General features: G+C 39.1%; 2 protein-coding genes across 5 annotated transcripts in view; one reads left to right on the forward strand and one right to left on the reverse strand.

The window, feature by feature from the left end:
* ccdc24 (coiled-coil domain containing 24) overlaps positions 1-13,577 on the forward strand; it is a 16,231-nt gene extending 2,654 nt beyond the window's left edge. For all 3 annotated transcript variants that reach the window (XM_047816054.1, XM_027179099.2, XM_047816123.1), the window contains 7 exons: positions 92-249; positions 5,597-5,722; positions 6,144-6,248; positions 9,140-9,194; positions 11,938-11,995; positions 12,691-12,802; positions 12,916-13,577. In XM_047816054.1, the coding sequence (XP_047672010.1) occupies positions 92-249; positions 5,597-5,722; positions 6,144-6,248; positions 9,140-9,194; positions 11,938-11,995; positions 12,691-12,802; positions 12,916-13,396 (1,095 nt within the window). In that variant the 3' untranslated portion in view covers positions 13,397-13,577. The remainder of the gene's footprint in view (positions 1-91; positions 250-5,596; positions 5,723-6,143; positions 6,249-9,139; positions 9,195-11,937; positions 11,996-12,690; positions 12,803-12,915) is intronic.
* Positions 13,578-15,425: 1,848 nt separating this feature from the next.
* The window catches only part of slc6a9 (solute carrier family 6 member 9), a 44,353-nt gene continuing 34,570 nt past the window's right edge, over positions 15,426-25,208 (reverse strand). For both annotated transcript variants that reach the window (XM_027133734.2, XM_027133733.2), the window contains 9 exons: positions 24,549-24,681; positions 23,795-23,929; positions 23,576-23,679; positions 22,293-22,530; positions 21,837-21,971; positions 21,656-21,755; positions 21,464-21,564; positions 20,339-20,509; positions 15,426-19,491 (listed from right to left, as the gene is read on the reverse strand). In XM_027133734.2, the coding sequence (XP_026989535.1) occupies positions 19,273-19,491; positions 20,339-20,509; positions 21,464-21,564; positions 21,656-21,755; positions 21,837-21,971; positions 22,293-22,530; positions 23,576-23,679; positions 23,795-23,929; positions 24,549-24,681 (1,336 nt within the window). In that variant the 3' untranslated portion in view covers positions 15,426-19,272. The remainder of the gene's footprint in view (positions 19,492-20,338; positions 20,510-21,463; positions 21,565-21,655; positions 21,756-21,836; positions 21,972-22,292; positions 22,531-23,575; positions 23,680-23,794; positions 23,930-24,548; positions 24,682-25,208) is intronic.

Here is a 25,208-nt window from a genome sequence, read left to right on the forward strand (position 1 = left end):
GTGTGTGTGTGTGTGTGTGTGTGTGTGTGTGTGTGTGTGTGTGTGTGTGTGTGTACTGAATATTGTGTTTTCCCATGTTGACCCATTATAGGTTCAGATGTGGGAGCAGATGTGGCATGAGGTGCATGATGGGAAATCCCAGATGCCCCATTTCTCTCTTGCTGACCCTCCAGCTATTAAAGAGCTGCTGCGTTCAGAGCTCCAGCTGCTGCTGCTTACTTTGAGACAGGGAGCCACAACACTGGGCAGGTGAGAAGTAATTCCACTCTGAATCGTCACAACTAACACACAGAAGCACTGTTAAATTAAAAAGCCAAACACAGTGAAGGAAAGGGCCTCCACAACAACGATTACTAACACATCAGAAGTCCTGTAACACAGAAGAAATTATACACGATAATATCCATAACAATTGCACAGAGCAAAATATATGAATCATCAGACGGCAACAGCAAAGGCACACACTGAAATATCCAGCAAAAATCACATTATTATGGATATTATTGTGTATCATTTCCACAGTACTCACCAAGGAGTTTAAACTACAAAGCAAACTGCAAATAATCCAAGCTGAATAATCATGCAAAAGCTTTTGAAGTCATTTTCTCCAGATCTTTAGCTTTCTCCCAACACCAAAAAGCTTGTCTGCGAATAGGCTACACGGTGTGAATAAGTTTGTGAAATACATAGAGTTAATTCCCACCTCGCTCCCAGTTTACCCAGGATAGGCACCGGATCAGTTGCTACAAAGACAGGACAAAAGCGCTACTGAAGAGAAATGAATGAACGAACATATGAATAGTGCATTTTGGTTTTTCTCCATTGAAAAGCTGAGAGTTTTTTCCTTCAGCCTCCCAGGCGGTAGTACACTTGAAAACAGAACAGCTTTGAAATCAGTATAAAAATCAGTGCTTCATCCACTTTTTGGGCTAAAATGTTCAAAATCAGCGAAAGGACAAATATATTCATGTATGAGATGTTGTTAAAACATAGGCAAGACATACACTTAACAGCAGTATAAAACAATATTATAGAGAGACATAAAGAGTATTTACAAGGTATTAATAATAAGGTATTAATAATATTTTACAAGGTATTAATAATATTTTTTCAATCTGCTTTAAAAATATACAAAGATATACTTGAGATGATAATAATAATAATAATAATAATAATGATGATGATGATGATATTAATATTAATAATAATAATTAATACTACTACTACTAATAGTAATAATAATAATTAAGAATGATGATGATAATAATAATAATAGCTTACAGTCTGATTATAAACTAGAGAAAATATTATGATTTAGAAATGATTAAAGTGTTTTTGCATTATTTGTGATGATGTGGGGGTGTAGGGGTGTGGGGGTACTACTGGGAGCAGTGTCACTTGTATGCTGGTTGGACTGGTTTGTAGAAGGTGATACTTTTAGATACTGAAAAAAAGAACAAATTCTAATTTCATATCCAGCCTGAAGCAATTCTTTAAATTTATAGTCACAAAAGTAAAACCATTTTAGTAGTCAGCTGTGCTCAGTAAGCGTTTCTATTGGAAACCTCAACCGGTCAGTAGAATTCCATAACTCCTAAACTAAAGGGTAAATTAGAATAAATTCTCATGGCAGGAGAAGTGACTGAAACAGGAACTAAGACATCCTGCCGTTTTACAAAGAATCAATTTAAATCGGTGTCTGAGATAACAGAGGGAGTGGACACCAGTGAAATTCACGAGGTTTTTCATGTGAATGAATCAGTCTTTGCACTTTAATCCTGGCTTCATTACTCTTTTCAGCTCTCAGTTGGACTTTAGGCTCACTGTCCTCACAAACAAATGTGCTGATAAATGTGCTGAGACTTCACTGGTCTCTGAGGTATGGGTAAGTGTCAGGACCCCAATTTGTCAAATGTGGACAAAGCTCCAAAAGAAGGAACGCAGGGTTTTAAATCATGTATTTGTTGGAGCCAGTCGAAACCAGAACTGAACAGAGACCGAATTTAACCCAGGCTTTGAGTGTGTAGGCAAATTGAAATAGAATGACACCTCAGTTATGCTGCTACTAATTGTATAACAAAGCATTTCGTAAGCATTGTTCGCTCCTTGTTTACTTATTAAATTTATTGCATGTTATGATAACATGTCAGTTTGTTGCCTGGTTACAGCCATTGTAGAAGATGCTATGTTGCAAAATAGCTGGCCTTTGGGTGGGCTCGCTTTTTAGCGCAACAATGCGTCCGGATGACCGTTTAACTCTTTCTAAAAGAAGTTATTTACAGGTACTCATAGAACAGAAGCAGTGATCGTATCCAAGTAATGGAAGGATGGTGGAAAGAATGCCGTGCCTGCCAAAGCGCGTCTAAATAGCCGTTTTATGTGTTAGTCCAGTAGAAATTTTTTTGAAGCATCGATGTCAGATGTCACTTGACTTCACTTTTGCATTGTAGCTACGAACTGACAGTTATAATTAGATGGCTGGTTTCCCAGACATAGCTAAAGCCTAACTGTAGATTAAAAGGTTTTTTGGCCTGCTCACAGCTTAACCTGCATCCGGAAAAGTGTTCATTAAATCTTTATTTGGTGAGCTACGCCTCATTGTTGGGAGCAGGTGCACAGCAAACAGTAAGGCACTTAATCAGAGAGCACCTCGGATGTTTACAAAGAGTTTTAAAGTGTAATTTGTGATCTCTTTCGTGTGGTGATGAAATAAATCGCACAAGTCGACACTAGCAGATGGAGTTCATACGATGGCCTCACTGTTTGTTTTGTTTGTAATTCCTGGTCTCTTTCTCTCTCTCTCTCTCTCTTTGCTTGTATAATTTAGTCTCACACTGTAAGTCAAATGCTTTCAGGTGGGGTGTGGATCTGTGCCCACTGGTTTGCTCCAGGCTTGTGTTCTTTTCCCAGCACGGAACAGGAAACCTTTGACTCTGTGCCACTTTAGTAAGGGCGGGCTCACCTTTTAAAAAGAGCCTGATTTACAGGATCTGACTGACAGGATTTTTCCCCCTCTTTCTCTCTCTGGGTTTCACCAGCTTCCCTCCCCTCTTGTGTGGTCAGCCTCCGCTCATTGTGTGTGTGATTTGTTATGGGTGAAGGCAGTGGAGCTGCACCTGTCCCTTTACACTGAATGCCCATTGATTGAGCGCCTTAACGTGGCCGTGTGAACTGCAAACGGTGTAGGCCCTCAAAACTCCCTAAATCTCCACAGGAAAGCAAAATAGCAAGTGCAGCAAGCCTAAAAGCCTGCAAAAGCTGTGCTTTTTTTCATGCTATATTTTATTTTGTAACGGTCACAGCCTTTTTAGCCTAAAGGAAATGAAAGAGTCCTTATTTAATGAGGATGCACAACTGCCATGAACTAAAAAAGCATTTACTATTTGGTGTCTGTGCCATCTTTCTTTCTTTCATTCTTTCTTTCTTTCTTTTATTAATTTTTTAAACAGGCATTAGGAATCCTCTCACTGGGATCAGCTCTATACTATTCTCCAATCTATGCATGATATCTGTACACAACGTAGACTCTGTTCTCATCGTTGCACAAACACACAAAAGCTAAGAGAGACGAGAATGCTGGTTATGCTTATTGTCCTTTTCTGTAAAATACGAACTATGTACATTATATTCACCTTAAAATCCAAATTTGTTCCATTTTTCTAGATGTCCATAAGACTAAAAGCCATACATACATACATACATACATACATACATACATACATACATACATACATACATACATACATACATACATACATACATACATACGTGTGTGTGTGTGTGTGTGTGTGTGTGTGTGTGTGTGTGTGTGTGTGTGTGTGTGTGTGTGTGTGTGTGTGTGTGTGTGTATATGCTTTTCAATGTCTTTGTACTACTTCCTTAGTTTTCACTGTCTTTCCCTACTTGCTCATTAGGGATAAATGTTAGATATAAATAGTCATTTAATTTAAAACTCATTATTTACATTATTTCTACTTAATATTTTTTAAAGCTTCTTAAATCTTTCTGCATTTTTCTAGTACTTTTCTTCACTGCTTTTCCAATCATTTTGTAAACGTTTACCTCAGCTGTCACCAATTGTAATTGGATTAAACTGTCCTAAACCTATTATTCAGATAAGTGTCCATGAATTGCCATAAAGGGCTTCCATTTCTTTAGAAGTAGTGTAAAAATAAGTTTTTTTGTGGGTTCTGTGACTACCTTTCTTAATGAGAAGGTATCGTAGTGCCTCACACATGTCCAAACACACAGCCTTGTGCTTTCTGATCATTACACACACACATGCGCATCCACACTCCTCTTTCAGTTCAGCTGGGTTTATTTCATGGCTCTGGAATTGGCAAAGGATAAAAGACATGCCCCTGCTGCCCAGTTCCAAATCCCCCTACTTAGTCTCTGTTTTTCTCTCTGTCTCTCTTTCTCACTGGAACACAGACAAAAAAGAAAAGGAAAGAAACCTCTTTATCTTTTTCTTCCTGTCTGTGAGTCAGTACAGCATGGGGAGTTAAAGATTACAGCACAGAGCTACAGAAAACAGGGCAGATTAAGGGAGTGTTCAGACTGAGAACTGAATTTTGGAGACATGCATAAACTGCAGATGTGAAAAATGTGCTAAATTATGGACACCAGTCTTACTGGTGACCGTAGGCTTCTATACAGTGTAAGATATGACTTTTTAAGATCATATAAATTGATATTTATAGTAATATATGAATTATTTTTTAACTTTATCCTTTAACTTAAAGCATTACCTCTTGTTTCAGACCACAGAGCAGTCCTGAATCACTGGAAGTGTACACAAATCAGCCATAACATTAAATCCTCCTGCCTACTATTGTCTAGGTTCCCCTTGTGTTCCCAGAAAAGCTCTGATCTGTTGCAGCATGGACTGCACAAGACCTCTGAAGGTGTACGTGGTATCTGGCACCAAGCCGTTAGCAGCAGATCCTTTTAGTACTGTAAGCTGTGAGTGTGTGGCCTCCGTAGATCAGACTTGTCTGTCCAGCACATCAGACCAGACAGGCTAGCCTTCGCTTTTCTCACACATCAATACGCCATCACAATTTGGCCTTTTCCATCAGTCAGCTTTGTGTTCGGGTCTTCATCAGTGAACATTTAAAGACTTCGGCAGGATGGAATTAGTGTTAAGTCTGTAATGAACCCAATAAAGATACTGACCCGTTAGGTTCCTCAGGAGCTCTTGGTTGCTTAATTCTATTTGACTACAAACTGTTGTAGAAGGGACAAGATTTACATTTACTGTACATTATTTCCTGTCTAGTGTCCTCCAAATGAGGATGAGATTCCTTTCTGGGTCTGGTTCCTCTCAAGGTTTCTTCCTCATTTTCCTTGCCACCGTCGACCTCCGGCTTGCTCATTAAGGATAAATGTTAGATATAAATAGTAACTTGATTTTAAACCTTAAACTTATTTTGTTTCTACACTTCTGTAAAGCTGCACTGAGACTTGAATATGTGAATAAACTTGAGAATGTGAATTGTTAAAAGTGCTATACAGATCAATCGAAATGAATTGAATTGAATTTTACTCTTCTGCACTACTTTTATTTAAAGCTCCTTGTTCTCTGTTTGTGCAGAGATGGAGCTGAAGTCATGTCCCGGTACAGTCCCCGAGTGGTGAACTATGCACTCAGTACAGAAAGACAGCAAAGTCCAGACAGCATCGGATGTACAACACCAACAAGTAGACCTGAGTCCAGCAGGTTAGTTTTGTCCAAGTATCGTATATCTCCTATTTTTACAACCATGATTATGTCATTGAATGTAAAACACAAGTGAGTTTCAGAGTAATTTGTTTCTTTACATTTGACCTCATAATTCATACAGTCCATCAATGGCACAAGTACAATAGAAACAATGAACAATTAGACTTTAAAATTAATTCAGATAATTAAGTTGGATAAAAATAAATAAATAAACAAACAAACAGCATGGACACAGGTTTCAGAACAGTACTTAAAATGATCTGTCTATAAAACATTGTGTTTTATAGTTTGTTGAACATAGTAGACCTTGGACTATGCTGCGTTCAACTACATATATGTTTTAGCAGTAGTTAAATTATCGAATTCATATTTTAGTTTCAGTGTGTATTATGTATTTATTTTTTTATTTTTTTATCAGGTCAAGCTCAAGGCTTTCGTCTCACTCCAGCATCGAAGAAGAAATACAAGCTCTGTGGCACAAACTGAACATCACCCATATAAACGAAGTTGTGTCCCATCTACGGTAAGTATAAATGATCTAAATAATTCAACAGACTGCAGAAGGACAGGCATTTTTTAATCAGAGGGGCAAGTGCTCGGTCACAACTCAGTACATTTTAAATGAAATACTAATGAAATACTTATTGCCTGTGTTGAGTGACAACCAATTAAACACATGATTGACATATTTAAGCCAATGTTCAACTATTTGCTGCATGCTTACTGCTTCATTTAGCTCCATTATTTACCTATTATTGCATCTAATGGTCAGAAATGGAAACTGCAGCAAGTGCAAATAATTAAACTGGTTTTCTCTGCCTCGTGCTTTGTCAGAGCAGCAGATAGGGCGGTTAAGGACAAGGTTGTCAAATTGGAGTTTAAAATAGTCCATATCTTGTTTTTTTTTTTTTTTTTAGCAAATTCTGCAAACAACAGCACAGTATATATGCAGACAGTACGTCTATGATGTACAGAAGCATTTCTACTGTAACGCACGTTGCACAAATTTGGAGATGGGGATAATGTCTCTACATTAAAAATGCATGCACAACACAGTGAACAAGTTTCCCACTAAAAAAAATAGAAAAATATGTGCAGCTTCAATGGATGACTGGATATTTTTATTTTTCAGTTGACTATTTTTGGGTAATTGTAAGTCAAGCAAAAGCCTTTCAAACCTTGTATGGAAACCATCAGTGTTGTATAAAGTAGTAGAAAGCAATACTTGAGTAAAAGTACAAGTATCGTACTAGAAAAAGACTTTGGTAGAAGTGAAAGTCACCTTTTAGAATATTACTCAAGTAAAAGTCTTAAAGTATCTGATATTTACTGTACTTAAGTATCAAAAGTCATTTTCTGATATTTAATGTACTTAAGTATTTGAAGTAAAAGTAAAAAGTAAAATCTCAGTGATTTTCGGTAGGCATAAGACCAGGGGCAGTTTTAGGATTTCATCTTTAGGGGTTTTAGCCCTCAGTGAGAATTTAAAACAAGAAGAGTTTTATATTATATATTATATGACTACATAGTAAGCCAAAAGTTATGGTATTATTAAATGGCAAAAGTCTTGAATCAAATCAGTTCATGTATGTGTGCATTCTCTACAAACAGTGTGTCCAATGAATGCAGTCATTAATAAACAAATATTCACAAGACAAAGACCAAATCAATAAATGTTATTTTTATTTAGTATTGAATGGATTGTTTGCATTAATATTTTGTTTATGCTATCAACTCTGGTAATAAGTTTAGTGAAATTTCACTGCTTTTGTTTGCCGTCTTTGCGGCTTTCAACCGATTAACGTTATAGATAAACGCCTCCAGCTCTGACTGCGCGAGCACGATGCGCGTACCTGTGCTTCTCCGTACAGCGTGCGGAGCGTAATACAATCTAGGAGCAGTGATTCGCCAAACCTCCCTTATTACAGTCACACACATTTCTTCTGATTTTATTTTGTAGTAACGAGTAACGAAGATGCTTAGTGGAAATATAGCGGAGTAAAAGTATACATTTTATCTAGGAAATGTAGTGCAGTAAAAGTGAAAGTTGACATAAATTTAAATAGGGAAGTAAAGTACAGATACGTGAAATGTTTACTTAAGTACAGTAACGAAGTATTTGTACTCCGTTACATTACAACACTGGAAACCATGCGGTTTACATTTTACACCAATACACAGATCTTTGTAGCATCATTATATTGTAGAACAAAGCTTAGTTTACAACCACATCCTGGTTGTCCAGGTCCAGGCTCACTGTGGTTGTGTTATTAAGCCTAACAGCACTCGAGGTAGGTGCATAACAGTGCCTGGGTTATCATTACTTAGAGCACAAGCAGATGTGGCACAAAGGGTCAGATTTGTAGCACTATAATGCTACACTATGTGAAGTAATATTACAAACAACCATGATGACGTATATAATAATACTTTAATGCATGGGATTTGTATTCAGAAACACAGAAATCTCTCGGTGTGGCCTCCCACTTTAATCTATTTAGATCCAGTGAGGTAAATGTCGTGGAATGAACGTTCTTCCACAGAGATTTCTTTAGCTGCTCTCCCCGTCAGTGAACACAGAGCAGACGTGCTATTTAAAGACTAAGCACTCCCTTCTGTTCGCCCTCTCCTCTGTTTCCCCTTCAATGGCACTCCCTGTCTAGACTCCCACCATCTACACAACCACTGCAGTTATCCTATAAGACATCAGATAGCTCAGCTGGACCTGAACTCAGAGAGGTCTTGTAAGCAATTAATAATGATCAGCAATGATGTGCCTTTAAAGCAAAAGCATTCATTCGGGTGCCTCGGTGATGTCAACCGAATGAAGTCATGCGATTACGTGTAGAAATAACATCCTGCACTATTTTCTGCACACAAGTCAAGAGAGAGGGTAGTGTAGCGTGGAGAGGAAGTGGGCCAGTTGAGTCTACCAGAACAGTAACCCCCTTTGTGAGCAAATGAATAGCAGACCCAGGCATATGTAAGATTCCCGAGTCCTAAAGAAAGGAAGCAAATTAAGAGCCTACAGTGTTTATGTAACAGGGAAAGAGTAGCTCCTTATTTTGCCTCTTTCCTGCTTCTTTTTATAAAAATAACAAAGAAAGGCTTTGCGTCTTTTTTGGCTTATCAGAAAAGTCTAAACCAAACATAAATTTAATGCATCTAAGAGTAAAGGTAAATTAAAAATAAAGGAAGCACAATAATGAAACAGGAGCATTAAAAATGTGAACTAGCAAACAGAAGGAACGTGAACTATTGGTTTCATGTCAACGAGTGTGGAAATATTGCATGTTAATCTTTTAATAATGTTTTCATTTTGTATCCTTACAGAATACATCTGTCATCTTTTTTTTTAAATGAATGTTATGTTTCTGTTCCTTCTGATTGTTTGCTTGTTTGATTGATTGACAGGTCAGTTCTTACAGCGGAGTGTGAAGTGCTGAAAAATGATGTTCAGTTGCTGCAGGTAAAATTCCCTTTGTTGTTTATTAGTCATGTGAATTAAGTTATTATTTTTAAATGTCTTTTTTGATTTAAAAAAAAATAGAGCGATGCTGGACCATCTGTCAGTGTTTGTTAGACCCGAAGCTGTCTTTTAGTTTGGAAGAACTTATAATGACTTTATGCCACTATAGCTGAAGACATATGGTTTCATTTATATGGATGCCCATGCACGGTGGCTTAGTGGTTAGCACGTTCGCCTCACACCTCCAGGGTTGGGGGTTCGATTCCCGCCTCCGCCTTGTGTGTGTGGAGTTTGCATGTTCTCCCTGTGCCTTGGGGGTTTCCTCCGGGTACTCCGGTTTCCTCCCCCTGTCCAAAGACATGCATGGTAGGTTGATTGGCATCTCTGGAAAATTGTCCTTAGTGTGTGTGTGTGAGTGAATGAGAGTGTGTGTGTGTGTGTGTGTGTGTGTGTGTGTGTGCCCTGCGATGGGTTGGCACTCCGTCCAGGGTGTATCCTGCCTTGATGCCCGATGACGCCTGAGATAGGCACAGGCTTCCTCGTGACCGGAGAAGTTCGGATAAGCGGTAGAAAATGAATGAGAGAGTGAGAGAGTGGATGCCCAAGTAAAGGTCCTTGCCCTGTCATATCAGCTCTGACTACAGAAGCTCCTTTTTGTTAGTGTAAGATGAGCTGGGCTGGATTCAAATGCCCATAACAAAGTTTCAAATCCAGGTCAGACTCTATTTTTCTTCATACGTCACTGTAGTTAAGAGTGCCGCAGCACATACTGTTGTCCATGAAATTTTAATGGACAAGCTTTAAAGGATGGTCAAGTTTGCCTGGTTCAGATCTACCTTGACAGAACATTACCAGTTTGTGAGAAACTAGTTTATTCAGAGCTTAAATGTGCAGTTTTTGGTGTTCCTCAAGGTTCTGTTCTAAAGTATTTGTCATTATAGCCTCTTGGATACATAATTCATGAATATACGCTGGATTATTATTATTATTTTTTTTTCAAATCTGTGCTGATGATACACACGGATACCAATGACTTTGCCCAGAGTAACAAATCTACACAAAATGAAAGACCAAGTTAAAGACAAACATTCAAATTTTATTTTCCAAAGTTCTAAAGAACAGAAATATTGGCTAGCTATGTTTCTGACTGGATACCCAATTATTAGTATATTGTTGGTTTTAACTTATTTAATGAATTTGGACAGATGCAACAACACAGCTATGCAAAATGATAATAAAAGGCTTGGGGGCCTGTATACTGCTTATACAGAAGTCATCAAGGTCTAGGGGGACACAGTGTACAGCAGTATACAGTGTAATCCTACACTGGTCTAACAAGGTTAACAAGAAAACCTTTTTGAGAGTAGACCTAAAGAAAGATGAAGTCATGTTATCCCATTCTCCAATCCAATTTCTGTAATAATGGCTATGAAAAAAGAGTTTTCCTCGACTGAAACTTCTTGTTGTTATTGTTCTTTAACAAAGAAAATCATATAATTGTAGTTTAGATATAGATAGCTTTCTGCAAGGAGCAATTTAGCAATTCTAGAATATGAGGGTGATGGTGCTTTGTCAGTAAGTAGTTTTTTCTTTCATGGGAAATTCTTCAGGACAGAGGCATGACTTTAAGAGAGTGAAAAAAAGAAGCTGACATTGGACATGCCATGACTTTAAAACATAACTGTAAGTGTCACTGATGAATAAATTCAAACGAGAATCATTGGCAAATTGCCTCGGTGTTGTATATGAGATATAAAGCACTTTGAGGTAAACATCACACCACCCTGTAATGGATCATTTTCTTATTACCAAACATCATGCACTGTTTGATATCTTCTATTTATCCTGACCCTGAATGGATGTAGAAGCATCAACCCTAACTGCAAAAAAAAAAAAAATGCTGTCTCGTCATGATTTATGATCATTGTCATTGATTTTTAAAGTTAACAGTTAAGTCGTAAATGTGCCTTAATAGTCTGTCTGGCTGTCTGTTTCGTACTCTTTCTTAGAAACGCACACTTTCTTCACTTTATGTTGGCACAGCACTGAACGCAGTCCCAGATGTGGCAATTCTTACTGCTCACAGATGGCAAAACCATCTCCCCACACATTCCTAGACATATATACTGTACTGCTAACATAGCACTCACTGTCTCCACCTCATCACTACTCTATAAGTTAGGGCTCTGTATCCATAGCTTTTAATGAAGTACATTCCCTATTACTGAGATCTTTGGAAAGTATTTAGATTTCCTAATTCTCTGTCTTATCAACACCCAGTGAGAGAGAGCGCTATTCTAAAAAGTGCACTCTTTATTACCACTTTTATTGTTTCTCTAAACTGGGCATGCTGACATGGCCATCTGCTTCAGCCGCACTGTAGGAGTGACATTAACACACACTTTACACAAACATCATAACAGCTGTGTCCTGACATCTAGGATACTTAGCTGTTAAATTCATGTCTGAACAATAAGCTCAGAGCACACTATGATGGGCCTCGCTGTCACGGTCAGATGCTAGGTATCATGTGCTAATGAGGGAGCATGTCCAAAGCAGTGCTGTAATACTGTAAGGCTGCATGAAGTCCAATCAACCAGTTTAAGTTGCGGGCTCGTGCGTTCGAATTTGGTGTGCTATTCCATTTACTGTTTTCTTTAAAGATATGAACTAATCACTGTAAGGTTTGCTATGCATTAATATGCTTGTATAACAGTGTAGATTTACTGTGTGTGTGTTTTAGGAGAGCGTGGAGTTGGAATATCTGAAGCAGAGCGGCTTCATGGAGCCCAGTCTTACAGGTCAGTAGGCAGTTGAAACTATACAGTATGTCGGGATAGAGACTCTGGATCAGGCTTCACCGTGATCAAGTGGTTACTTAAGATAGAATGGATGGATGGATAAAAGATATATTCAGCTCATTTTGCCTCTAATTTTGCCTTCACTTTCAACATTAAAGAACAATATTGCACCCTTATACAGTAGCTTCTGTGTAAGAGGATATTTTTGAAAGAACCCTTAATTAATTCAATGTTATCTGGTTTAATTATTCAATTATCCCTTTGTTTAAAGAGTATATAGCAACACTGATCTGTGATTAACCAGATTGCACATTTACTGTCTTCTGAAATGTCACAGTGGAGAGAGAAGTACAGCAAAACTTTGAGGCACATTTTACACCCAGTTTTATACCATATCCAGATGTGCAAGCACAAGCCACTGAATTGGGTTTCACTACCATCTAGTGGTTTAGTAATGAATTTAGATGCAGTTTCACCCTCTGATTTGATCAGTGGCCTGTAGAGAAGAACTAAACTTCATTTGAGTGAAAAACTCCTTTAATAGTGTACCAGTTTCCAAACCATTTAGCTGCTCTAAAATACTAATTAGAACATATGCTAGTTCTAAATATTTGCTTTATTGTAAGCACTAAAACAAAAATATTTTTAAATGGAGGATTTTAGAGACTGCAGGACTGATGCTTATTTCTTCACAGAGCTGAAAAAAGAACGCCGACTTATCCAGCAAGACCTGGAAGCCCTGAATTTGATGATTGAATCCACAAGCACAGATAAGCTGAAGTCTGAGGTTTCTCAGATCGCCAGCAGGTTTGGTCGAAAATCTTGCCACAATGATTTACAATTTATTATAAAACCACATAATGCTTTTTCTGTCTGGATTTAGATACTGAAAGTCTTTTTTTTTTTTTTTTTTTCTCCAGGGACATGAAGTTGACAGGTTTGGCAAGTGACTCAGAGCAGAAGCAGTCTTTAGTCTCACCTACAACAGGTGTTCTTCAACCAAAGCCTCCTTCAACTGAAGCACCATCACATGATAACAGAACCAGGCACAGAATTCCTCTCAAGGCTACACAGCTTTCAGGGTCGTCCTCAAAAAGTGCACAGTGTCAGGGACTGGATTTGGGGAACTCACATGTTCACTCAGTGCCACAGATAAGCTCTGCTTCTTCTTCAGGTACAGCACAGAGTTCTCCAAGTGAGTCAAAAACGCAGAGTCAGAAATCTGTACAATCTGCAAACTGTAGACTTAAAAATGGAACACTGGCTGGGCATTTAGGAGCTGCACCTATATCGTCAGTACCTGCCCCACCTCCTGCAGGGCAGAACGGCAGCAGCAGGGGGCAGAGGGTGGGCAGACGCCTGTCACGTCTTCAGACAGGAAACATGCTCAATGCTACCTGAACCCACCAGCTCCATATTAGCAGAGATAAGTACTGTACTTACAGTGAAGTTTGAATGAAATACACCATGTTTACATATTTATTTTAATTCCACAAAAGGACACACAGACAGTTGATCTTTAAAATAAACTTTATTTACCATTTGAAATTGAACCATTTAAGATACACAGCTGACATGACTAAGACAACGTTTGATGCAATTTGGCCCTAAGATTCCAAAGACATGGTTAGATATGTTTGATAGAAAGTTCTGAGCTCATAGTCATTGTGCTTTATTCTCCTTCCCTGGCCTCACAGAAAGTTTTAACAAGTAGTGGACACCTACAGACCTGTAATTTATTATATGTATTTATTTTCTGCATAATGCTTGAGTGGTGGAGCGTGGGTGGGGTTTGTAATACGTGTTGCTTTTAAGCGTCGTAAAAGTGACGATGTAAAGTGCTGTAACCTTTAATGAAAATGCACGATAATGCGGCCTGTACGGAAATAAAAAGTCTCCATGAAGGCACGCAGCCGAATAAAAAGAAAAACAAACAAAAAAGATGATCACAGTTTAAGTTATGCCATACTTGTCATTGCCCCAATAAGATGTAGTGTGCATTAATACTTGGCAAACCCACACACAAAAAAAGAGCTATATTTATAGTGGAAATGAATTATTACACACAGATGAGCAGCTCAGATATTCAAACCAGGCTTCAAACATGTCACGGTGTGTTACGGTATCTCTATGTCAACACACCCTGTGACTTTAGGGCTTGGGACATTTCGGTTAAATCAAAACAACTGGATCATGAACTGTTATGTATTAAATGCACTAATCAGTTCAAAACTACAGGTTAGTAGGAGTCAATCATCCACTTAGAAATGTTCGTTGAACCTTTGGAAATTTACAGAAACCCTCAGTTTCCATTCTAACTAACACTTAAATTCTCACTAGTTAACATATTACATTGTTCATTGAAGACAATTAGCATACACACTTTAAACATGCCTGATGAATATTGGACACAGCAAGTCATTTTCTCCTTGTTTGTGTATAAACGGTGTCCATGTGGCTTAATTATGGCAATTAATTTTTTAAGTTTAAAAATCCTGGGAACAAAAAATATTTTCCAGCAAAACAATGTGGAAAAATGATTTCCCTTTAAATTCTTTCCTGGTCTAAGCCTGCAAAAAATGCTGTTGGGTAAAGACTTGATTCAGCAAATGCAGTGTTAAAAAGAAGTCATTCTATAATATTTAAAGAAGTCTAAACTGTCACTTCCTTGCACATGACAATCGTCACGTTTTGATAGAGCGGATAGTTGGTTATGTGGAACAGTACAATGGACAGAAGCCAAATGAATTTATAATAACACGTTTCAATTCAGGAAGTCTGCAGTGTTCTTACCGGTCTGGATATATAACAATGTACATAAAGGTAGACGTTTCTTTAGACGATAGTGTAACCGATATATAAGATATTCATCGTGTGAAGGGTTTTTCTCTGTCAGACTCGGCCGGTGATTTATTCTAGGCTCCCATCTCACCCAACAGTAGCTATAATTAAAACTAGATCTGTAGTCAAACTTTGATGTTGGTTTTGACGATGCAAGTATTCGCAACGGATGGTGCTTTTTGGAGGCAAGTGAACATAAGGGTTAGTGTTGCTTTTGGAGGCAAGTGGACAGAAAGCTAGGTTGCCAAAACATTTGGAGTTAAGTGGAGATAAGCATGTGACATCATCCAAATACTCCTGAGAAAGTTCCCCTCATTGTTCTGAGTGTTTTGATATGTCACATGTCCATGTTGTAAAAAGTTTTTTGATTTTGCATATTTTGGGGGCGGGGCTGTGGGACAACCGGAAGGCCAGTCGGTACACCTAAAACTTTGTTCAGAGTATCACCCTAAAGGAGCTGGCCGAGTTGGGTGTATATAGTTCAAAAGCTTGCCAAGTTATAAATCTCTAAAGTTTATAATGAGAGTCAATGGGAAAAAAGGCCATTTTGAGACCAGAAGTACCGGTACTCGGATCGCTTAGAAAAGTAATAGCAACAAACTTCAGACCAGGATCTACAACATATCCGAATTTGGTGCATGTGGCTCGAAAGCCCTAGGAGGAGTTACTCTTGATAAATGTTTGTCTAAGCTTAAATAGGAAAACAGAATGTTGATTTCTACAAAGGCAACATAATAATATTAGCAAGTTGCTGATTAGCCTATATTCAATTTTCAACTTTCTCTCCTTTGTAATAGTACACCTGAGTACCCACTCAACAAGTTAACAAAAAAAAAATAAAAAAAAGGGAACTCTTCTATCGAACACTTCTATGGAAAGAGTTTGGAGTACGCCTCCAGCTGGACACTACAGCATGCTTTAGGGAGTGTGGTTCAGGCAGAATGGATTACAGTGTGTTATGGTGGAAGCACCATTTACACCTGCGGCTGTACTGTGCATTCGTCGTAAAAGCAGTGAGTGTTCTTTCTTAGTTGAGAAGAAAGAATCGTTCCTCTGTGCTTCAAGTTTCAGTCCAGAGTGTTAGTTTGGCAACGTATTTGATATCAGCTGGTTTAAGGAGCTTGAGATAAAATAAACAGTGTCACTGTATAGATACAAAAAAAAAAAAACAAATACAAATTTAAGATAACATACAGTTTTAGTACTACAAAAAAGAAAAGAAAAGCGACTTTCGTAAAAAGGTCAACTCTTTGTTAAATGACCACGTTGCTAGCTACAGTACACACGGATTTAAAATCACATCGATACTGATATTATTCTGTACTAAGTAAAGACTCGCTATTGAAAGATTTTCACAGAGTATACAGAAACACCGGCTAACAAAAAGAAGCAAAAACCGAACCGAACGAGCTACAATATGTTCCCCGATATGTTAAAAAAACAAAACAAAAAAAAGCAAATCATTTTCAGAAATGCACATCCACACCAGTCCAGTTATGTAATGATTGTTTTGTACATCAATATTGTACAGCTTTTCACTGTAACATGAAACAGTACAGGACCAGGGTGCATTTGCATCAGACCAAGTCTCGTCATCGCTAACGTAGACAAGAATGAACTGAATTCTACTCACTAATAATATATTCATTTGAGAGGCGGAGGTTCAGAACATCGAGTTAAATGCTAAAACGGACACAGTTTGTGGGCTACGGTTCACGGTATGAACACGTCCTTCATGCATCAACACAGTGCATTCGTACTGCATGACATAAGTAATCATTACTGGCATGGGAGAGCTTGCATGCGCTTATATATATATAAAAAAAAAAAAATTTTTCACATCACGATCGTTGCTTAACAATTAGATCGTTGCAGGGTGGCAGATTTCTCTCTCGTATCACACAACAGCTACCAGTCAAGTGAAGGCTAGCCTCAGGATGATAGTGTAGGGAATCGTGCAACTTTGCTATTTTTCAATGCAAAATGTAGTCACGCTCATGACCTTTGAAGCTATTAGAACATTTCTGAAACTACAGAAAGTAAATGTGGTCTGTTTGCAGTGTCAAATTAATGCCTTTTCCTGGAAGCACTGACAAAACACTCCCTGCCTCTTCCAGTCCTTGGGATATTGCGATTTTGAATGATGCTACAGCCATATCTGTGGCCAGACGACCAAGAGAGCAAACTTGACCGCACTATCTGGGAGGGAAGGATGACACATTACTCTCTCCTCTGTCAATCAGAGTGACACTAACTTGTATATATGAAGAGCTAGCACTTTGCTTGAAGATGTGGTAGTAGAGCTGCACGTGTCTGATAGGAACACGTTATTGTAGGGAAAGAGGGATTGTGGGTAGGATTTAGAAATGCTCAAGCTGAGAGAAAATGAGGTAAAGAAAAATCCCTGAAAGCTAAAAGTGTGTGTTTAAAGAGTTTCAGTTATATTCAATGAATGGATTACAAGCTGTGGATTGGTGTATGCAGTTCTCTTCTCTCTGTAAAAGTAAGTCAAGTAATGTAAAATCATTGCACTGACCGGGTTTTAGCCTGTGCTTGTTATTTCCGTAAAGGATTTGCACTGTGCTGTGCCTAACTGGGCATCGATACCTCTCACCCCCGACTACTTCCTTTTTCTTTTTTTTTTCTTCTATTTTTCTTTTCTTTTTTTTTTATTGCTGTATGTTAGTTTGTACCCTTTTTCTACACTTTCTGGGAGGAAAAATATCAATTTCATCAAGAGGTTATCAAACAAAAAGGAAAACTACAAAACGAATAAAAATTAATATATTCGAATGCCAAATATGACACATTGATGTACTTGTTAAAGAGATTTTTTTTTTTTTAAAGAAGAAATAAAACGCAGTTGCATCAAGAAATGCACTTATAGCAGCTACATCGCTAGACCACAGCCTTCCTCTGGTGCTGGCTAGCAATATCCCTAACATAAACATGTCCAACATCCTGCTAACACTGAGAATGTGGCTCACCGTGACCTTGGGGACTTTTTGCAAGACTGGAACGACGCACAATGACGATTCCAGCAAACAGCTCAAGACCCAAAACCATACGTCGCCTCTTTCGCAAAATACAACACAAACATTCAATTCACGATTGAGGAATGGTACACATTAAAAAGTGATTACACGTGATCCTCTAGCCTCTTCACAAAATAAACACACAATGATTTAGTGACGTACGGAACGATGAAGAATGTCAGTAAAGCTCTATTCTATGTATTACACAGACTACGCAATTTAGTAAATTCAGTGATGATGACTGATTTCCTTAATCACAAGTTTATCTCCAGCATTAACTCTTTGTCTCCACCTGACTGCAGCACATCTCTTATATCTCTTTAATCGGTGTGGTGAGGACAGACTTTAAAAAAGATGATACTAAACAGAAATATTTAAACACACACACACACACACACACACACACACACACACACACACACACACACACACACACACACACACACCAGCAATGCCCCCAGGATGTAGGGGCTTTGTGCATAACATACCCTTTTCTTTCTTTTTGCTTAATTATTGTTTTTTTTTTTTTTTACCTCAAGACACTCCTTGTATATATATATATATGTGTGTGTGTGTGTGTGCGCGCACACTACAGTACTGTCAATGGCAACATCACCCCTGCCATCTCTCGAATGATCGTTCACTCACTACATATATATTCTATATTCAAAATGGAAGACTAGTCTCTTAGAAGTCATATCTTAAGTTAGAAATGTTAGCATGACAAAAAACAAAACAAAACAAAAAAAACAAATTGTGCACAACCCTGAGAATGGGTTTGGGAACTTAATGTGCTTAGATCGAGGGAGTTTCCTTCAGTAGCTGTTCTAAAAGCTGAAGGCAAAATATCCTTTGTGCTTTGTATCTTGTGCATCTCTTTACCCAAGTAAAAGGTGTGGATTCTGTTAAAAACGACCAAATACAACCTTTGATGAAAGGCTACAGTCAGGGGCAGTGGGTTAAAAAAACAAACAAAAAAAAAGTAAAAAATAAAAATGTATGTGGCTGGGACAAAATTATCCATAGTATGTTCACTATAGTCAAAGAACGTTTGGTCTTCAGCTTTTAACCCGACCAGCACTATTACCGCTGTACACACAACAAGCCGAAACCTACAGCTGCAGCAAAAGTAGTCATATTTCCAGCTAAAATTTTACATGGAAGGAGAACGAAACCAATATATCCCACGCTGCACTATATATATATACACACAAGGTAGGGATGCATAAAAGACTTCCTGTGTATGCATATGAACACATTTTTTTTTTGTACTTACAAAAACAGCATTATTAAATTAAAAAGGAACAAAAGAAGGGTTGGGATGAGAACTGATTCTCTCTAGAGGTTAGGAGTAATAAAGCCCTTACAATATGTAAAGGTTCAGCAGGGATGGCCTCGCGTCTATACGCTGGGTGACGGGTTGAGCGTAGATCCGTTGCTGCCCTTTATGGTGAGCCCGATCTCTTCCTTCTTCTCTTTCTCTTGATCTTTCTCTTTCTCCTCGTCTTTAAGAGTACGGACCTCCACGGATTCGGGTCCGGCCGTGGCGTAGCGGCCCTTGCGGTGCTCTTGCAGCGCCGGACCCCAGCTGGGATGTGGCTTCATTGAGTTCTTCAACCGCTGCAGCAAAGCGGAGAGATCAAAATTAGATTAAAAACTCGAAGACAGACCTATCTTTTCTACGTCATGGTATATACGCTTATCGTGCTTTCGAGGTGGATAGGATTCTTCGGGAATGGCTGAGTCGGCAAAACTGACAGCAATTTTAAATGAGTGGCATGCTGATGGAGATAAGTAATAGAAGATTAGCTGCATTCATGCAGCTCTGTTATCCAAAGCATATAGCCCAGGGTTCTTGCCCTTTCCATGTAGAAGTATTTTCTCCATAAGACTTTTGTTTTTATATGTTACATTAATTAAACTTTCCAACCCTGTGAGCTAGGTTTTGGTGTAATTAAAGGTCGTTAACTGTATCACGATTTCTTTCAACGTGATTAAATGTCTGCAGGCTGCATTAGTGCAGACGTAGTAAATCTACTTGGACAAACAGACAAACACTTCCACATTTTTCCAGGTCTACACTGGAACTCTGTGTATGTAAACTGCTGAGGGTTTAGAGCCTTTTTCCTCTAGAGGTTGTAACCTTCTGGTTACTAGCACAGTCTAAAGCCTATCGCAGGAATGCTGGGCACCAGGTGGGAATACAGATTGAATGGGAGTCCGACACACACACACACATTCACAAATTCAATCACCCCTAGGGGCAATTTAGTGGCATCAATCTATCTACTGGCTTGCTGTTGGAAGTTGGAGGACCTGGAGGAACCCTGTATGCAGAAAGTATGACGTTATCCAGCAGAAACCTGCTACATCTTATAACAAAGTTAGGGACCACACAAGGTCACCATTCTCATTCAAATGGACATTTCACTTAAACAAGAAACTGACTCGAGGCATAACATCTCACCTCCCAAAATGTGGTTCCGTCAGACACCGCAATCTTGAAAAGGGCATAGACGGGAATACAGATGACCGAAGACAGGGCCATGAGGAAGCCGATGACCAGAGACCAGTCGGGGTACACGTAATCGTTGTAAGTGATGGGTTTGTACTGGATCACCGTGAAGATCAGGATAAACTGGACAAACAGAGGAGGGGAGAGTGTTAATGCTAGTAAGGAATTGAGTTCCACTTAAAAAGGTATTATGAAAGAAGCGCACACTTTATATGTATGTATGTATATATATATATATATATAAAGAGAAAGAGAGAGTTGCACGATCAATCTTTAAAACACTATTTAAAAAAAAAAAAAAATTGTGCTCTCGATTCAACCCCCGACACGATCATATAGAATGTTGCATAACTGTAAACTAAAGTAACCGCTACAGCGTAGATCCAAAATTGATTGACAGGTCTGTTTCAACGAAAATTAGCTTACCGCCAGTAACACGACGTCGCAAGCGGTCTTGGAAAACAGAGGAGAGGTTGGAAAAGGACTCGAGTCGATGCACACACGACAGAGATACAGTAGTTCGGGTCTTCTCGGGTCCATTCGGTAAAAACACATTTATTTTAAATTACCCGAGACCTGATGCCGCTATTATTAGACCCGACCCGTGTCTGAGGCACATGTGAAACTTTTAGACCCGCTCGGGTCTCGGGTCGGACCTCGGGTTTTCGGATCTACGTGGACCTGTGAAGACCTCTACTCCAGGTCCATCGGCATCTTACTTAGGGTCTGTCAGTAAATTACCAATCGAATGACACAAAAGTGATAACCTTCATGCTGACATGATTTTAAATATGAGTTTAAAAAAACAAACAACTGCATTTGTTTCAGTTGGTTTCAAGCTAAATAGGACAGGCCCTTTCATTGCATTTGAGGTCTTCTATTTTGTATTAAAATGTTTATGCAAAAATTGTGATTTATTAATTTCTCATGGAAAACTTATAAACGTTTTTTGGCTTGCATTTGTTTGTATTTGACTGAAGCATAGAGCATTTTGTCCTGGTTTATTTTGCCTCCATCCCATTTACTCCTGATCTGAATGGTGACTGCTAATCTGGCATGGCAAAGGCTACCACTCACCGAGATAATGAGCGGAGAGATGAACCTCCAACACACCCTGAAGAACACCGGTGGAGGGAAGCCCAGCATCATCTCCACATCCTTGAAGTAGTTTCTGTGGCCTGCAAGAGGAAGACACGTTCCGTACAGTCGTATTCACACATCACCAGATAAAACATTAGACAGAGCAGGAAGTTGAGGTGATTGACTTACCGTAAACATACATGATGCAAATGCACATGATGCAGGAGATGATGACTAGTGAAAAGCTGGCAGCGTAGTTATCCATCAGCAGCAGCCAGTAGATTCCTGCCTGCAACCACAAGAGGGCAACACAACATGGAGGCACTGCATAGGTCACTGAGTTTTATTCTCAGGTGTGTGCTCAACTCACCTGTGTGGTCAGTGGCACTCCTAAGAGAAACCCGAGGATGGCCACGACAAGTGTGATGTAGGTTTTGTTTCGGATGATCCAGTCTGTGCCAATCTCGTCCACTACGGCGGTCACTAATGTCTCCAAAAGACAGAACTGTCCATCCAAACACACACACACACTGAAGTGAGTGAAAACAGCACCATGTAAACATTCCCTGATAAACAGCGGGCTGGTGTTTTGTTCAAAACGAAATACAAAATAATCCTGAGATTTATTATTTACATTTCTCACATACTGTTAACTGTATGAATGAAAGTATAGCACAGTATTCAAGTCACATGTACAGAATGAAACATTCTCTATGGTGGACACTCCAAATAAGCATCATCAGTAAAAAAATCACTTTTACAGGGAATTTTTTCAATATTTTTGCCCAGGCTGAATTCCGGCGACAGTAAAGACCTGCGTGTTTACCTGCGTGCCGAGACCCAGGAGGATGAGCATGAAGAAGAAAAGCAGCGACCAGAGTGGCGAGATGGGAAGCAGCGTCAGGGCTTCTGGGTAGGCGACGAAGGCAAGGCCTGGTCCGTGGTCAGCAACCTCGGACACGTCCACCCCCAGGTGCTGTGCCATGAAGCCGAGGATGGAGAAGATGACAAAGCCGGCGTACACGCTTGTTGCACAGTTCGTCACGCTGATAATGATGCTGTCTCTATTCAGCAAAATCAAAATAAAGTGTCAGAAACCCAACTAAGTTTTTTTAAAGAACTCACTGGTATAACTGGGATTTATTTAGCTTAAGGCATAAAGTGAGTGCCTTTGAATCAATTCAGTACAGTTTTATTTGTATACAGCTTTTAACAAGGGAAAATATCACAAAGGAATATAAAAATTGCAAGTTTAAAACTGAAATTTATATTTATCCCTAATGAGCAAGCCGGAGGTGATGGTGGGAAGAAAAAAGTAGCTACGATGATATGAGGGTGAAATATTGAGAGGAACCGGACTCAAAAGGAATCCGTCCTCAACTGGGTGACACTAAGAAGTGCTACTGTAAGCTACATAGTCAAGTGCAATTGTGTGGAGCTACATACGAGTTTGATTCATGCCGTCGCTGTTGATTTGACTTGTCTGTCATGTTTTGATGTTTTCACATACTGTAATGGTCGGTTTGGGAAGAGAAACATTTTCAATAAATCTATGAATAATTATTTCTAAATCAAAATATCGGAAGCAGATAACATTCAGTAGTATACAGGAGGTCCAGTTAAAATGTAAAGAGAATCATTTAAGTGTGCTATATTTGGATATTCATTCACTCATTCATTCATTTTCTACCGCTTATCCGAACGTCTCGGGTCACGGGGAGCCTGTGCCTATCTCAGGTGTCATCAGGCATCAAGGCAGGATACACCCTGGGCGGAGTGCCAACCCATCACAGGGCACACACACACTCTCATTCACTCACGCACTACGGACAATTTTCCAGAGATGCCAATCAACCTACCATGCATGTCTTTGGACCGGGGGAGGAAACCGAAGTACCCGGAGGAAACCCCCAAGCCACGGGGAGAACATGCAAACTCCACACACACAAGGCGGTGGCGGGAATCGAACCCCTACCCTGGAGGTTTGAGGTGAACGTGCTAACCACTAAGCCACCGTGCCCGCCTATATTTGGATATGTGATGACAAATTGTACCCAGTATAAAATGACACGTAAACTATTGAGTGAACCATGGGACACGGTCCAGTACCTGAAACAGTTGTTGTGAAATTTGTTATAAGATGCCATGGTGATGAGCCCACCCCAGGCACAGCCCAGAGAGTAGAAAATCTGAGAAGCAGCATCACCCCACACCTACACAACACAAACACACAAGCTGTATTACACCGGGGCATTTTAACCACATCATCTCAGCACTCAACCATGCTTCTTATCATTAAACCTTATACCGTGTCAGTGTCAGACTGACCTTTGCATCCAGGATTTTCTGCCACTGAGGAGTGAGGTAGTATTTAATTCCACTGACAGCACCGTCTAACGTGATGCCTCGAATGAAGAGAATGGTCAGCACTACGTATGGGAAGGTTGCTGTGAAGTACACCACCTGAGGAACATCCCATATAGATCATGGACAAAAAAGAAAAAGGATAAAAAATACTGTTGCAGAACCGACAAACAAAATAAAAAAAAACAAAATCAGGCAAAATTCAGTGCCTCTAATTTTCCAAACATGAACACATTGGCTACCCTGTCGCACATATTTATTTATTTCATTTATTTTAATTATTAAGCTTAAAGCAGCTCAGACCAGAGACTAAATGTCTGGAGATCGTTTTTTTTTTTACAGATTTTTAAACATTTCTCATTTATTTAACCTCTCTGCTACTTAAATAGTGAACTGACAGCATGGCTGTTTTTTTTAATACATACTGTATATACAAAGCATCTGGATTTATTATCCATGTATTGAATTAAAACAGACATCTGAATTAGTCAGAATTGCCCATGTGGAATTATCATTCATCGTTAAGCATGTTAAAGGTATTCGTCGTCATCGATCCTTCGTGGTAATTGCAAATCCATGCTTTTGTAGGTATTATATAATGCATAGTGTTGAGTGTTTAAAAAAAATCTAATAAATAAATAAAGGATTCTATGCCCAGTCATTTCTACTTTCTCCACGTTATGTAGTTTGTGAACAGATGGACGGCAGTCTGGCTCACCTTGCCAGAGGACTTTACCCCACGGATGAGGCAGAGGAACACCACCAACCAGGAAACAGCCAGGCAGCCCAGGATGGGGAGTCGCACTTCACCGAAGTTCCCTATGCCATCTGAGACGTTCAGTACATAGTTCCTGGGGAAACAAAATAAAATACAATTCTAACCCTTATATTTGCTCATTTTATTTTATTTTCTTCTACCAGCTCTACCACCAGTTATTATTGGCAACATCGGCAACATTAATAAGAGCACAGTTCCATAAGATGCTCAGCGATCCTCCTAATGACAGACAAATAAAGTCCTATAAATTGCTAAAAATACAATTATGAAGAATATCTCCTTGAAGAGCAACATGTATGAGGTGCACATGATATAGTAGTGTTTAAAAGTTTCATTTTGAACAAGGCTTCTGTAAGACAGCATGCACTCAACTGTCAAAAGTATCTTATCCTATTAAAAAAAAAGCATTTACTGATCGAGATTTTCTCTCTCTCGCTTATTTCATAGCCGTAGGCTTTTATTTACTGAGGCAGCGCTACATTGTGTCATGCATTTAGTAAGAGCTCCAACTTGCATACAGACAAAAACAATCCAATATTTCAGGACAGCTGCCCAATCCAAACCACCCTGTCCTCACAATGAATGGTCTGAAAGTGAGAC

This window comes from Tachysurus fulvidraco, chromosome 1 (assembly GCF_022655615.1).
Source record: "Tachysurus fulvidraco isolate hzauxx_2018 chromosome 1, HZAU_PFXX_2.0, whole genome shotgun sequence".
NCBI classification, from domain to species: Eukaryota; Metazoa; Chordata; class Actinopteri; order Siluriformes; family Bagridae; genus Tachysurus; species Tachysurus fulvidraco.